The 14848-nt window shown below is 39.7% G+C and overlaps 1 protein-coding gene and 1 pseudogene across 1 annotated transcript; both read right to left on the bottom strand.

Moving 5' to 3' along the window:
• Positions 1–1357: 1357 nt before the first annotated feature.
• Positions 1358–1882, bottom strand: LOC112088101 (annotated as a pseudogene).
• Positions 1883–3142: 1260 nt separating this feature from the next.
• On the bottom strand, positions 3143–4510 carry LOC18022256. Its single transcript, XM_006405137.2, has 2 exons — positions 4491–4510; positions 3143–4094 (listed from the first exon to the last, which is right to left on the bottom strand). The coding sequence occupies exons 1-2, from the start codon at positions 4508–4510 to the stop codon at positions 3143–3145; spliced, it is 972 nt and encodes a 323-aa protein (XP_006405200.2).
• Positions 4511–14848: the final 10338 nt, after the last annotated feature.

The following is a 14848-nucleotide window of genomic DNA, read 5'->3' on the forward strand; positions in this document are numbered from 1 at the left end:
GAGCACGTAAATAAGAGTTGAGGAATTCCCACCCTTGAACAACTCCCAAAAAAATACATGAGAGAAAGTTATTTTATTACATAACACTTATAAAGAAATGTAAATACATTAAGAAAAAAATCTTCTTTTAGGGTAATTTTTAAATTGTAAATCTTTTTTTTCTTTACCTTTTTCTTCTTATTTGACTAGTAGTGGACAATCCATTTTTCCCTTATTATATTATATTTTGTTATTTTATTTATTATTTTGTAAATTGACGATATAAAAATTTTTAAATTAACCTTTTTATTTCAAAAAATTATTAAAAAATTTAGCTAGTAAAACTAAAATATTGAACACAAATATATGTTCTGTTTTTAAGATTTATATGGCTCTTAATGGTGATTAGTAGAAGAACGATAAGAATGAAAAAAAAAAAGACTAAAGTAATAGGAATATTTTTTTCTTTATTGTTCCTTCTGTAGTTTTATAAAAATATTTTAGTTCTATGCATTTGATCATTCCTTAAAAAAGAAAGAATGATAACGAATCATGTGTACAAAAACTTATTTATAAATAGTATATCTTTTAGGAACAAAGATGAATTCATTGTTCCTCAATACTTATAAATATGTATTTAGAAATGAAGGAGAATTCATTGTTCCTTATCATTTGGTCACCATTTAAAATCTATGTATTTGATAAAATAACCAATATTGAAAAATGAAATATACATAGCAAACAATTATACCTATTAGTATAACTTTAAAACTAAGTCGATTTTTTTTTATATATTTTAAGGTGGACATCAGAATTTAAAGTCTAAACCTTATGATTCCTCTATGAACAAAGGTAACACCCTGATATTGAAACACTCTGATACACACATAAATTTTGCCTCGGATTTAGTTTAAGTTTTAGGATATTTTTTTTAAGAAGAACAATATATATCCTATTAATTTTTAGGATATATTTGATCAAAGAATATAATTAGGGCTTTCTCTCAGTATCTCTGCAGATATAATTGGATTATTCTTAATTTAGTGATAATGATTTATAATATACAAGAACTATATGTTTGATGGTATCAGTTGACCGAATTAAAACCCAAAAGTTATTCGGTTTTCAATTTGACTTTGATTTTGATTCAATTTTCATAAAAATAACAAGCGACATGCAAATAATTAAGGAGATTACTATTCTCAAAGTGTACATATAGAATATACTTTTGATAGAAATATCAATAAAAACAAGAACCAAAGATCCCGAAAGAAAGGAAAACTGAAAAAATAATAAGTGGAGAAACTCTTAATTAGCTAATAGCAAACAAAATCGGAAAAAAGAAAGAAACATATACTGGTGTAGGTGATCCGAATATTTAGTGATGATGGGAAGTCAATGTGGGTAACAACCTTGTGAGACGGTCCATAGGTGACAAATTTGGAACATTGGGAGTTGGTCCGACCACGACTTGAAGCTTAAGCCCAGCGTCACAGTGACCTGGCTTCGAACTTATGAAATAATGAACTCCTGGTTTGGTGAGCCTGACGAGATTTCAGCCAGTCTTGTGCACGGTAACAGGTGAAGTCGGGTCACAGTATAAGAATTCCAGATCACTGCTGATTTCTAAGACGTCGTTTAATTCTTGGCCGTATTCAAAAAGGAGATTGTCTCCAACATGAAACTCTTTCTCCTTGCTCCACTTGTACTAGTAGTCGCTGTCATAAACCCTCCATCCTTTGGAGTCACTAACCTTGTAGGTCTTTTCAAAATGAAGGACCTGGCTCGGTGGTGGTGGAGGAACCGGCCGTGACGGGTCATGGATGACAAGAACCTCGAGCTTCTCTCTGGATGAACATTGAGTATAATTTTACGTGATGAAGAAGTAAGAACCTGGTTCCGTAAGGGGTACATGTCAAAGTAATTTGGGGAAGTGATTTATTCATTGGCCGAAAGGAAACTATATATACATGTAGATTAGTTAACTTTGAGTTAGTAACTAGCAATGTGGGACAAATATTCTAACAAATATTCTAACTACTTAACTATACAAGATCCAATAAGCCTATTATCTTTTAATACCCCCGTCAAGTTAGAGCATGTAGATCTCGAATGCCTAACTTGCACAAAATTCCTTTGAACGGACGTCTTCTAAGTGCTTTAGTGAAGATATCCACCAGCTGTTGAGTAGTTAAAACATATTGGATCTGAACAATTCCAGCATGTATATCATCTCTAATGAAATGATCAATCTCCACATGCTTCGTTCTCTCATGAACTATAGGACTATCTGCAATATGAAGTGCAGACTGACTGTCACAATATATATTTATTAGACCAGAATATGCAATACCCATCATTAACAACACATTCTTTATCCACTTTAACTCCTGTAATGCCAAAACGATAGCTCGATACCCTGCTTCAGTTGAAGAGCATGATACAACATCCAGCTTCTTTGACTTCCATGATACAAGAGAATTTCCCAACTGTACCAACTATCCACTCCCGGGCACCCTTTCAAGTAACGAACAACTCTAAATGCAGTCATCCAATGATCCTCTTTTGGCTCATTCATAAATTGAGACAAGATGTGAACTGAGTAGGTAAAATCTGCTCTAGTCGCAGCCAGGTAACACCCTGATATGTAAACACTCTGATACACACATGAATTTTGCCTCGGATTTATTTTAATTTTTAGGATATATTTTTTTGAAGGAGAAGAACAATATATATATCCTATTAATTTTTAGGATATATTTGATCAAAAAATATAACTAGGGCTTCTTCTCAGTATCTCTGCAGATATAATTGGATTATTCTTAACTTAGTGATAATGATTTATAATATACAAGAACTATAGGTTTGATGGTATCAGTTGACCGAATTAAAACCAAAAAGTTATTCAGTTTTCCATTTGACTTTGATTTTGTTTCAATTTTCATAATAATAACCACTGTCATGCAAATAATTAAGGAGAATACTATTATCAAAATGTACATATAGAATATACTTTTGATAGAAATATCAATAAAAACAAGAACCAAAGAACCCAAAAGAAAGGAAAACTGAGAAAATAAAAAAGACGAGAAACTCTTAATTAGCTAATCTCGAACCAAATCAGAAAAAAGGAAACATATACTGGAGTAGGTGATCCAAATGTTTAGTGATGAGGGGATGTCAACATGCGTAACCACCTTGTGAGACCGTCCATAGCCAACAACTTCGGAAAATTGGTTGTTGGTCCGACCACGACTTGAAGCTTAAGCCCTGCCTCACAATGACCTGGCTTCAAGCTTATAAAATAATGAACTCCTGGTTTGGTGAGCCTGACGAGATCACAGCCAGTCTTGTGCACGGCAGCAGGTGACGTCAGGTTGCAGTATAAGAATTCCAGATCACCACTGATTTCTAAAACGTCGTATAATTCTTGGCCGTATTCAAAAAGGAGATTGTCTCCAACATGAAACTCTTTCTTCTTGCTCCACTTGTAATAGTAGTTACTGTCGTAAACCCTCCATCCTTTGGAGTCACCGACCTTGTAGATCTTTTCTAAAGGAAGGACTTGGCTCGGTGGTGGAGGAACCGGACATGATGGGTCATGGACGACAAGAAACTCGATCTTCTGTCTGGATGAACATTGAGTATAATTTGACGTAATGAAGAAGTAAGAACCTGGTTCCGTAAGGGTTATGATATCGTGTCCTGTGTTGTATACGACTGTAGGAAAAGAAGAGTCGCAGAATTGGGACTCCAAAGCTCGGGAGACTTGTGTGACGTTGTTAAAGTTGTGATCGTACTCAAATACCAGATAATCTCCAACGTGAAATTCCTTACGCTCGGTCCAACGATAATAGACCTCGTCTTTGGCAGTCCATCCATCAGAGTCTCCCACTTTGTAGATCGTCGCGGAGCAGCAACCCAAGAGAATTGTGAAGTTTGTTATTGAAGATGTAGTGACGTCTGAAGCACTTTTTGTATCAGCGGAACTAAGGCAAGAAGTAGCACGAGGCTGAAGTAAGGAACAAATCAAGGTCTTGAACGCAGCTGGATGCGGAGTTGGACTTGTAGCTGAGCTGGAGCAATGGGAATACGAGTTTTGGAGAGGAGCGGAGCTGGAAAAGAGTAGCAGAGTGGATCGTGAAGAATAGAAGATTTCCTTATACTCGAGAGAGTTAAAGGAAATAGGAATATACACCAAGGCCAAGAAAAAAGGAAGCTTAGTGTAGGGTTTTGGCGTGGATAGCCACTTTGTCTACTAGGTATAAGTAGGCGTGTTGAAGCATTGTATGTGATTAACACAACTACTAGAGATCACTTAGCATAAGGGTGATAGATTCGTGTATCAGAGTCTGCATCAAGGGTTAAGGGATTTTCTAGGGGAGTTCTGAGATCAAGTATAGATCGAAAAATAAGGGAAGCTAGAACGGCAGATCAAGGTGTGTCTTGAGTCTGTCTTAAATTGGGTTAGAAAACTTGTATGGTTTGATAAAAGTTTAAAGGAAGAAAACCCTGTGTCAAGTTGTGTCATTGTTCTTGATATTCGACTCTTGTATTTACAATTGGTATCAGAGCGGTCATCTGTAATTTGTAAACAGGTGAGATCCTGAGGAGATGGAGAGCTATCAAGAACTTGTAAACAATTCAAAAGTGGTTTTGAATGCTGGGAACTATGGGTTCTGGAAGGCGAAGATGCGTTCACTTATCAGAGGAATTGATCCTCTGGCATGGAAGCCGGTTCTGGTCAAGTGGGAAGAACCAAAGAAGAAAAATGATGCAATAGGTGAGGAGCCCATACCAGAAGAAGAATGGACCAATGATGAAAGCAAGAAGTTCAAGTACAACTAAAAGGCGTTGACAGCCATTCACTGCAGTATATCCTGTGAGACCTTCATGCTGATTCGGGGGTGTGAGACAGCTAAAGAGGCTTGGGACATACTGCAGATACAGTTTGAAGGAACCACTAAATTGCAGAACTCAAGGAAGGATATGCTGGCTTCACGGTTTGAAAACCTGAAGATGGAGGAGAATGAAACCATTGCTGATTTCAGCTCAAAATTGAGTTCCTTAGTTCAGGAGGCTACAACACTAGCTAAAAACTACAAAGACAAGAAGCTGGAGAAGAAGTTCCTTAGGTGTCTCCCACCAAGGTTTATGGGGTACAAGTCGGCTCTGAGTATGAATCAGAACACAGAGTCTCTGAGTTTTGGTGAGATTGTTGGAATGCTGCAGGCTCATGAGATAGAACTCGATGGGGTAAAGAAGCAGAAGAGCTTGGCACTGTCCACTGTCTGTGAAAACAAGGCGCCAGAAGAACAGAATTGTGAAGATGCTTTGGGACTACTGGTGAGGAGATTTGACAAGGCCTTAAGACGGGCTGAGAAGTCGTATAAAAAGAAAAGGAGTGTACCAGGTAAACGCTCAAAAGAAAACAGTGAAAATAAAGGTGATGTCCAATGCTATGAGTGCAAAGGTGTGGGATACTTCAAGACTGAATGTCTTACCATTAAGCGAAAGAAAATTCAGTGCTTCGGTTGTAAAGGTTTTGGTCAAACACAACTTGAGTGTGTGAATGACCTGAATCGCAGAAAGGAGAGATCTATGCTGGCAGAGGAAGACACCGAAGATGAAAGTGATGAAGACATACTGGAGGAAGTGAACAACTTTGTCACTTTCATTGGAATTACTGAAGTTGAGGAAGGTGAGGTCACATCAGATGTTGAGTCAGAAACTGGTGCAGATGATGAACTAAGTGAGAGCTACAAGGAGGTTCACGAAACCCTGATCAAAATGGGTAAGGAGTACTATGAATTGAAGAAGGAGAATCTCCAACTCAAGGAAAATGTAGAGACCTTGCAGAGGGAGTTGGAAGCGGCTCAGAAACTGAGTCAAGAGAGTGTGTCGTTGATGAGAGACAAGCTGAACTTGGCAAAGAAGGCTGAACAGGTGGAGCACAATCTGAATCAGGAGAAGGGAATTGCCAACAATCTAATGGGAGAGCTCATCGACCAGGGCAAGAAGATCCACATGTTCGCTGGAACAAAGCAGCTCGACCAAATCTTGAGCTACGGAAGAAAATCTAATGTACAAAGAGGGTTAGGTTATGACAGTCGAACCCTGGTGGAAACAGGTACTACAAGGTTTGTTCCATGAGGTGTCATTAAGCCACAAGAGGGTAAAGAAGCAGCTTCAACATCAAAGAAAGAGGTTTTGCCCATGAGGTTGTATGGATGCTACTACTGTGGGAAACCAGGACATCAGAGACCACTGCTACAGGTTTTGTAAGCAAGTGAAAAGGCTGAAGGAGCTTGGGAGATTTACTTGATATGGTTTCAGAAACCAAATATGGGTAAGGAAAGCTGATCTGAGGCAAACCACTCCAAGGCAGCCTCAACGTCAAACTCCGATATACAGAACTTCACAAGGAAGAAACCTTGGGTTAGGCTTCAAGTGTAATATGGCTGTGATTACGGAAGAGGAGGACCAGGCTGCTTTGTGATACTTTGGTAGTGGTTGCTCTCGACACATGACTGGCACAAGGGGGTTTCTTCAGAGCCTGAAAAAGAATAGAGGAGGCAAAACAACTTTTGGCAATGGGAGCATTGGTGCTATTCAAAGGAAAGGCAAGACAAGGGAACTCGGTCAACCTCAGCTGGTGAACGTCTATCTGGTACATAGAATTTAGGCGAATCTGAACAGTATCAGCTAAGGGAGGGAAAGTGCAAGGCTGACTGTTGTGTTCACTAAATAGGACTGCAAAGCTGTAGATGAAGAAGGAAAACTCGTCTTGTGAGGAATCAGATCCGGAAACAACTGCTACATGTGGGATCCCTCATCCAGGGAGGAAAAGTGTTTTTCAGCGCGTGATTACATTCAACTGTGGCATCAGCGTTTTTGGAAACATGAACATCAGCAATCTCACCAACCTCGTTGATAAAGAGATTGTGAGAGGAATCCCTAAAGTTAAGGGAGAAGAAAACATGGTGTGTGGTCCATGCACTCAAGGCAAATAAGTCAAAGTGCAGCACAAGCGAGTTCCTGATATACAGTCAAAAGCAGTTCTTGATTTAGTTCATATGGATCTGATGGGACCAGTACAAACAGAGAGTTTGGGCGGCAAGCGATATGTGTTTGTTATTGTGGATGATTTCTCGAGATTCACCTGGGTTCGAAAAAAATCAGAGACTGCTGAAAACTTCAGAATATGGGCCTTGCAACTCATGGATCAGCGTGGAAGTATAAGTAACATCCGGAGTGTTCACGGAGGCGATTTTCAGAATGAATTCATGAAACTGTTCTACGAAGGTCATGGGATTTCTGATGTGTGTGTGGCGATGAGGGTGTCAAGTTTTACCCTAAATGAAATCAATAGCCGCAAGTACTTAGGGATCGAATCCACATGGAAGGAGGATCGTTCCTGCAAAAGCCTTCAAAAGAAATATAAAGTAAGGAAGTCTAGAACCAGGCGAGTTTTGTGAGGGTTTTGGTGGTATGTTTAAAACGTAAAAACCAATCTTAAAGAGAATACGGTAATTAAAATGACCTAATAACTAAACTTAACGAAAACAAGTAAAAATGGAAAACACGGCTAAACCTAATTGCTTAAATGAAAATCGATTGAAAGAGTAAAGATACTAGACTAAAGCTTGAATAAACATCGGTGTAAATCTATAGGAAAGAAAGCGTTGGGGTTCAGGAAAGTTTTCTCAGGGGTATGAATGATTCAAAACATTGCTAGAGAGTAAATTTGATAAGATCTTAGCTTAAACTTTTCGAACTGGAGTCACGGACGTATGAATACGCCACTGTCGTGATCATAGACAACTATCTCTCTCAACTCTGACCAGTAGCTTTCCACTCTGGTCCTGGAAGAGAAGAGATGCATTATGTTTAAGACTCGTCAGCATTCACAAATCGCCCATAGGTAGGTTTCCACTCCTATGTTTGTTTTGCTCTCCCAAACTAGATCTGACACCGGATGAACACTTTCGTGTCACCAAGCATCTGGATCAGATTGTAGTTCATGACGCTACTCTCATGCAGTAAAAACGAATTCAGAAGAAAAAGTTCTAAGATTCGGCTCAATAGCTCATGGAATCCTCATCGAACACATATATCCACATCGAAAATCCCTTAGACCCAACAATAAAATTACTCATACATGATAAACGAAATCAAAAACATAGTATTAAAAAGTAGAATAGAAACCAAAATTGAAAAAGAAAGAACAAGGGTTCAAGAGATAGATCTCTCTCTCCCTAAAACCTATAAACAAAGCTTAAAGTAAAATTTCTGTAAAGTATTTCGTCTCTCTTCTTCTCCTTTTAAAAACGACCTAAATGATATGTATTTATAGTCTCCAATACTCTCTGGTTTCTAGGGTTCCGGAATTGACGTTGGGAAAATGATATGGGCTTCAGAAATGGGCCTTCGAACTCGGAGTTAGCTGGCCTCGGTCGGCATGTGTGTGACCGCAGGGAATGGATGGCTGGCCGCGGTCGGGATGCTTGTGACCGCGGGGAATGGCCTGTTGGCCGCGGGTGGAAACGCTTGCCGGCTGGTTTACGAGACATCTTTCTCTTCGCGTATCTTTTGATTGAACCGTTGGATTGCCAAGCTGTAAAGTGTGCTGGAAAGCTGATACTTCCATTTTTGAGATCTCCAAATTTTATCTGGATCAGACGGTGAGCAGGCCTTCAATCGGGGGTGAACTTCTGACGGTTTGACTCTGAGCTGAAAATCTGGTCTTCTATCCATTTTGTTAAGTTTTTCCCTAAGTTTCCTGAAAAGAGTCTTTGGAGCTACAAATACTAGAAAAACGTAATAAAAGTACTTGAAATCAATTAAAAACATAGAAAAAGTAAAACGATATATAAAAATGGTCAAAATACGGTGTTATCAACTCCCCCAGACTTAAACCTTGCTTTGTCCTCAAACAAAGCAAAAGTCTAAACTGGTTAAGTGAAAACAAAAAAATAGGGAATGCACAAATCTCAGAGACATGAACTCCTAAACTAGGACAAAAGATTGTGCATCAATCCACAACTTAGTCTAGAAAATTCTCACCAAGACACAAAAGATACTAGTCCACTTTTTCTGTCATGCAAAACTTAAACAATTTGAATCTTGATTCCAGTCAACTAGCTCTCTACATTCATTAAGTTCAATAGTGAGTTCTCATTAAAGACATCATCCAGGGTAGACGGCATTTGGCATTAAAGGGATGTTTAAGTGGTGGAGTTAAAGTGTTTCGGGTTACCTGATGAATCTAGAGGATGCAAGATAATATGCAAAACCGCAAGAGAGATAAGGACCTATTGAGGACCGCAATTTTCAGTCACTTCTTCTTGCCAAATGTTGTTGCAATCTTTAAACCTTTGTTGTAAACAGCTATTCTCCCATACTTAGATTCTTTCCGGGAATCATAAATGGTCTCCAAAACTCCATAAAATCGAATTCCAGTTGCCTTGGGACTTAGAATTCATCATCTCTAGACTCTCTAAGGCTTTTATTTTTTTTCTTTTCTTATTTTCGGATTTTTTTTATTTTTTTTTATTTTTTTGAAAAGGAAATGTCTTTTAAGGAGAGAGGGACTAGAGGACGAGATTGTACAAAAAATTTGAGATTTTTCTAAGGCAAACTAAGTTTCCTCTTGTGTTGAATCCTTCCGGGAACTTTTCCGGCAAATCGCAAGTCTCTGTCTTTGGTGACTGAAAACTGCGTCTTTCCTCTTTCTCTCCAACGTTTTTACACATATCTTCATGTAAGACAATAGAAAACAAGAGTGCATGTGGCTTGAAAGAGGATTGGTTAAGGTGGGGAACTAGCTAAAGATGAACTAGCCATTCAGGATCAACAGAGAGTGGTAAAAAGGATAAAGGAGTCCTGAATGTATGATTTGTTTCCCTGGTCTAATGCTTCAATGAGAGAATTAAGTCCAAGTTAAGTCCAAATAAAACAGAGCTAGTGTATTCCTTCATCTAAATCGAAATCATTCAAATTCCTCTGGGGTACTTCGTTTCAAATGTGCTTAGCTACCGCCTAGTCTAGTCCTAAATCATGAATGAGCATGTCACTAGGAACAGTCTAAAAGCACACAGTCAACTATCATTGAGTTATGTTCACCATTCCCTTTAAAATGTATTTTGTTTTGAAAACCGGTTTTGAAAAACTTTAAGGACAATGCAAAAAGTGTAGATAATGCAAGACTCATGAAAAAAAAGTGGTTAGAAATGGATGAAATCTTCCCCCAGACTTAAATCACACTGTCCTCAGTGTGAAACAAGTCGAGATTGGATGAGAAAAATGCATAGATAATCGAATTGGTAAGGCCAAAGAGAACTTACCTGGATCCGGGATGCTGGTGGTGATGGACCGGATTCATTCGAAGAGGTTTGGAAAGGTGATAGGTGGTGATGAAGGTGGTGGTAAGTGATGAATGAGGTGGAATGGGGATTGATGAGGTGGAATGAGGTGAAGTGGGTGATTTAGGGTCGCGTTTCGTCTCAACGACTATCTGCCGCGGTCAGAGGTAATGCGACCGCGGTAAAGTGGTGTCCAGCCGCGGTCAGAAAGACGCGGCCGCGGTCGAAGAGTTGTTTCCCGCGGTCAGAACACATGCGACCACGGGGGCTTATATTGCGGCTTGTTTCCTGCTTCTCCTTGGTTCTTGCTGGGCCGAGCAGTCAGGGACCATCCTTCTTTTTGGTCTTTTTTGTTTTATAAGAAACACCTGAAACTAAGAAAAATAAAAAGATCAATGGAAAAAGAAAGAACAATCCTAAAGAAAACAATACCTAAATGGGTTGCCTCCCATTAAGCGCTTCTGTTTTAAGTCGTTTAGCTCGACTTTTGGTGTTGGACGTGGCTTAGTCCAATGAAGAAGATCTTGTCCTGAGACAAGTCTTTTTCGACATCTCCTTGCTTTGCCTAGCAGGTTCTTCGCACTCCAAAGTTCTTCTTCAAACTCTTCTGTTGCAGAACGTTTTCCTGCTTTGCTGTTGTATGAGGCAGTTTCTGTGAAGACATCTTTGTCGATATTAGCAAACGAAATCCTCCGGTTTGGCCAGTCCATTATAGCTTTGGAAGTTGCTAGAAAAGACCATCCGAGAATCACTGGATGTGTCGCGTCTCTTGTTTCGACAATGTAGAAGTCAACAGGCATGATGCAATCTCCTATTCTCAAAGGAATGTCATGAGCTATTCCTTGAGGCGTTGCATTGGAATCATCAGCTAGACTAATCCTTGCTCTAGTCCTGCGCAGGTGCTTAATACCAAGTCTCAAAGCAATTGCCTTGGACATCATGTTAAGACAAGCTCCAGAATCACAAAGCACGTTTTTAAACATTTCACCTCTAATAGAACAAGAGATGAGGAACTGACCTGCACCTTCGATTTTGTGGAGTGTTCGAACAGGTTTACCTCTTCTGGCATGATTGAACAAGTCTTCTATTTCAGGGATTGATTCCTTGCTCTCACAGAAGTAATGGCCTATCATGAAATCCTTGCAAGCTCTGGCAAAGGTGATTCCTTCAGGTAAATTTCGGACTACATCATTGAATTCGTCAAGCTTTTCCTTGCTGATTTTGTTGGTATAGTAGCTGCAGTCTTCAGGTCTTTGAAGGTGGATTGAATAAATTGCAGCATCAGGTATGTCCTGGGAAAAGTCAGGCGTCTGGCCCTCCCAAAATAGGTTCGGATATCCTCTTTTGTCTCCTTGCTGTACCTAAAGAAAACTTGCAAACAACCAAGATCCCAAATATCATCGAAACCTGTATAAAGAGGGATCGATTTCACAGACTTGTTGAATTCAATGAGTCTTTCCCTGGAGATTGATGCGCTTAATTCCACCAATTTGTTTGGATTGCCTCCTTCTATGAACAGACGATAGTCTTCGTCCTCAAGATATTGTCCTTCATATTCATCTTCATATGCTAAGACTATGTTGCAGGGAAATACCTCATCTTCGTCTCGAGATGTTTTGGAGCTGATAGCGTACACCGTTTGCTCAAGAAAAGGAGTCTTGACCGTCCCAGCAGGTACATCTAATGAACATTGACCTATAAGAATAGAAAGGGGCTGAAGCGAATCTGACCGACTGTTTGCCACGGGTGGAGGATGCACGACCGCGGGTAGAGTGGTTTGCCGCGGGTAGGAGGTTCACGACCGCGGCTGGAGGATGGTTGGCTGCGGTCGCGAGAGTCGCAACCGCGGGAGAGAGACTCCGAGATGGTTCAACTGTTTCATCCTCTCCTTTTCTACCTAAACTGATTTTTGGATCTTCCAACTCTATTCCCTCTTCTTTTGGGTCAAGATCTTCAATGGGAAGCGTTGAACCATTCGTTTCACGTCCTTGCATAAGCTTTTCGACCTTCTGTTCGACTTCATCAAGGGCATAGACTACTTTGTCCACGATTGAGTCGATTTCTTCTGCTTTGTATTGAACCTTGTGTACTCCATCCCAAATCTCTTCCACGTAGGAGTAGGTTTGGTTGTTATGGTCGTTAATAGTTTCTTCTGCTTCATCGAGCTTGACTTCTAAGGTGCGGATGTTTCCACTGGCTTTGCGAATGCTACCATCGTTCTCTCCGACTCATCCTTCAATTGCTTCTATTGTTGTTTGCTTGAGTCTCGATGGTTTTAACTTGAGCAGAAAGATCTTCAAACTTTTTGTTAAAGTGAGTTGACATGTTGTCAATTTTCTCGTGAAGTGAGGTTCTTGATGCGGCTTGAGCTGCGATTAAGTGCATGACCACCGTTTCTAGCTGACTCAATCGGTGACTGAGCTGGACGTTTTCATCTTGGTGAGATAGACGACGAACAGGATGTCTAGGGTTTACCATTGGAGGTACGTAGGGCTCGTTCAGGAACGTTCTGTAGTTTTCGATTCGAACTTTTTCGTAGAGATCGCGCAGGTACTGCTTCTCTATGTGTCTGGTGGCTTGAGGAGTGTTGTAAAAACCTCCCTCATAGTAGGGATTTCGATTTATAGGATCCATTACTTCGGGAATGGAAACAAAATAACCGAAAAATAGAAATATGCAGAAAAAGGGGTTCTAGAGTCGATTTACCAACCTTTCTTAGGGTTTTGCGGGAAAAAAAATGCGTGCCTTCCCCGGCAATGGCGCCAAAAAATTGATGTGTGTGTCGCGATGAGGGTGTCAAGTTTTATCCTAAATGAAATCAATAGCCGCAAGTGCACAGCTGATCGATTGTAGTACTTAAGGATCGAATCCATAGGGAAGGAGAATCTTTCCTGTAAAAGCCTTCGAAAGAAATATAAAGTAAGGAAATCTAGAACCAGGGCAGTTTTGTGGGGGTTTTGGTGGTGTGTTTAAAATGTATAAACGAATCTTAAAGAGAAAATACGGTAATTAAAATGGCATAATAACTAAACTTAACGAAAACGAATAAAAACAGAAAAACGGCTAAACCTAATTGCTTAAATGAAAATCGATTGAAAGAGTAAAGATACTAGACTAAAGCTTGAATAAACATTGGTGTAAATCTATAGGAAATAAAGCGTTGGGGTTCAGGAAAGTTTTCTCAGGGGTATGAATGATTCAAAACATTGCTAGAGAGTAAATTTGATAAGATCTTAGCTTAAACTTTTCGAACTGGAGTCACGGACGTATGAATACGCCACTGTCGTGATCATAGACAACTATCTCTCTCAACTCTGACCAGTAGCTTTCCACTCTGGTCCTGGAAGAGAAGAGATGCATTATGTTTAAGACTCGTCAGCATTCACAAATCGCCCATAGGTAGGTTTCCACTCCTATGTTTGTTTTGCTCTCCCAAACTAGATCTGACACCGGATGAACACTTTCGTGTCACCAAGCATCTGGATCAGATTGTAGTTCATGACGCTACTCTCATGCAGTAAAAACGAATTCAGAAGAAAAAGTTCTAAGATTCGGCTCAATAGCTCATGGAATCCTCATCGAACACATATATCCACATCGAAAATCCCTTAGACCCAACAATAAAATTACTCATACATGATAAACGAAATCAAAAACATAGTATTAAAAAGTAGAACAGAAACCAAAATTGAAAAAGAAAGAACAAGGGTTCAAGAGATAGATCTCTCTCTCCCTAAAACCTATAAACAAAGCTTAAAGTAAAATTTCTGTAAAGTATTTCGTCTCTCTTCTTCTCTTTTTAAAAACGACATAAATGATATGTATTTATAGTCTCCAATACTCTCTGGTTTCTAGGGTTCTGGAATTGACGTTGGGAAAATGATATGGGCTTCAGAAATGGGCCTTCGACCTCGGAGTTAGCTGGCCTCGGTCGGCATGTGTGTGACCGCAGGGAATGGATGGCTGGCCGCGGTCGGGATGCTTGTGACCGCGGGGAATGGCCTGTTGGCCGCGGGTGGAAACGCTTGCCGGCTGGTTTACGAGACATCTTTCTCTTTGCGTATCTTTTGATTGAACCGTTGGATTGCCAAGCTGTAAAGTGTGCTGGAAAGCTGATACTTCCATTTTTGAGATCTCCAAATTTTATCTGGATCAGACGGTGAGCAGGCCTTCAATCGGGGGTGAACTTCTGACGGTTTGACTCTGAGCTGAAAATCTGGTCTTCTATCCATTTTGTTAAGTTTTTTCCTAAGTTTCCTGAAAAGAGTCTTGGAACTACAAATACTAGAAAAACGTAATAAAAGTACTTGAAATCAATTAAAAACATAGAAAAAGTAATTCAAAACGATCCATAAAAGTGGTCAAAATACGGTGTTATCAATTGCTCACCAGTTTGCCGCACCCAGGACACCACAGCAGAATGGTGTGGTGGAGAGGAAAAACGGAACGTTACAGGAGATGGCTCGGGCAATGATGCATGGGAATCAAGTGCCAAAGAAATTCTG

This window comes from Eutrema salsugineum, unplaced genomic scaffold (assembly GCF_000478725.1).
Source record: "Eutrema salsugineum unplaced genomic scaffold, Eutsalg1_0 scaffold_15, whole genome shotgun sequence".
In the NCBI taxonomy this organism is placed as follows: domain Eukaryota; kingdom Viridiplantae; phylum Streptophyta; class Magnoliopsida; order Brassicales; family Brassicaceae; genus Eutrema; species Eutrema salsugineum.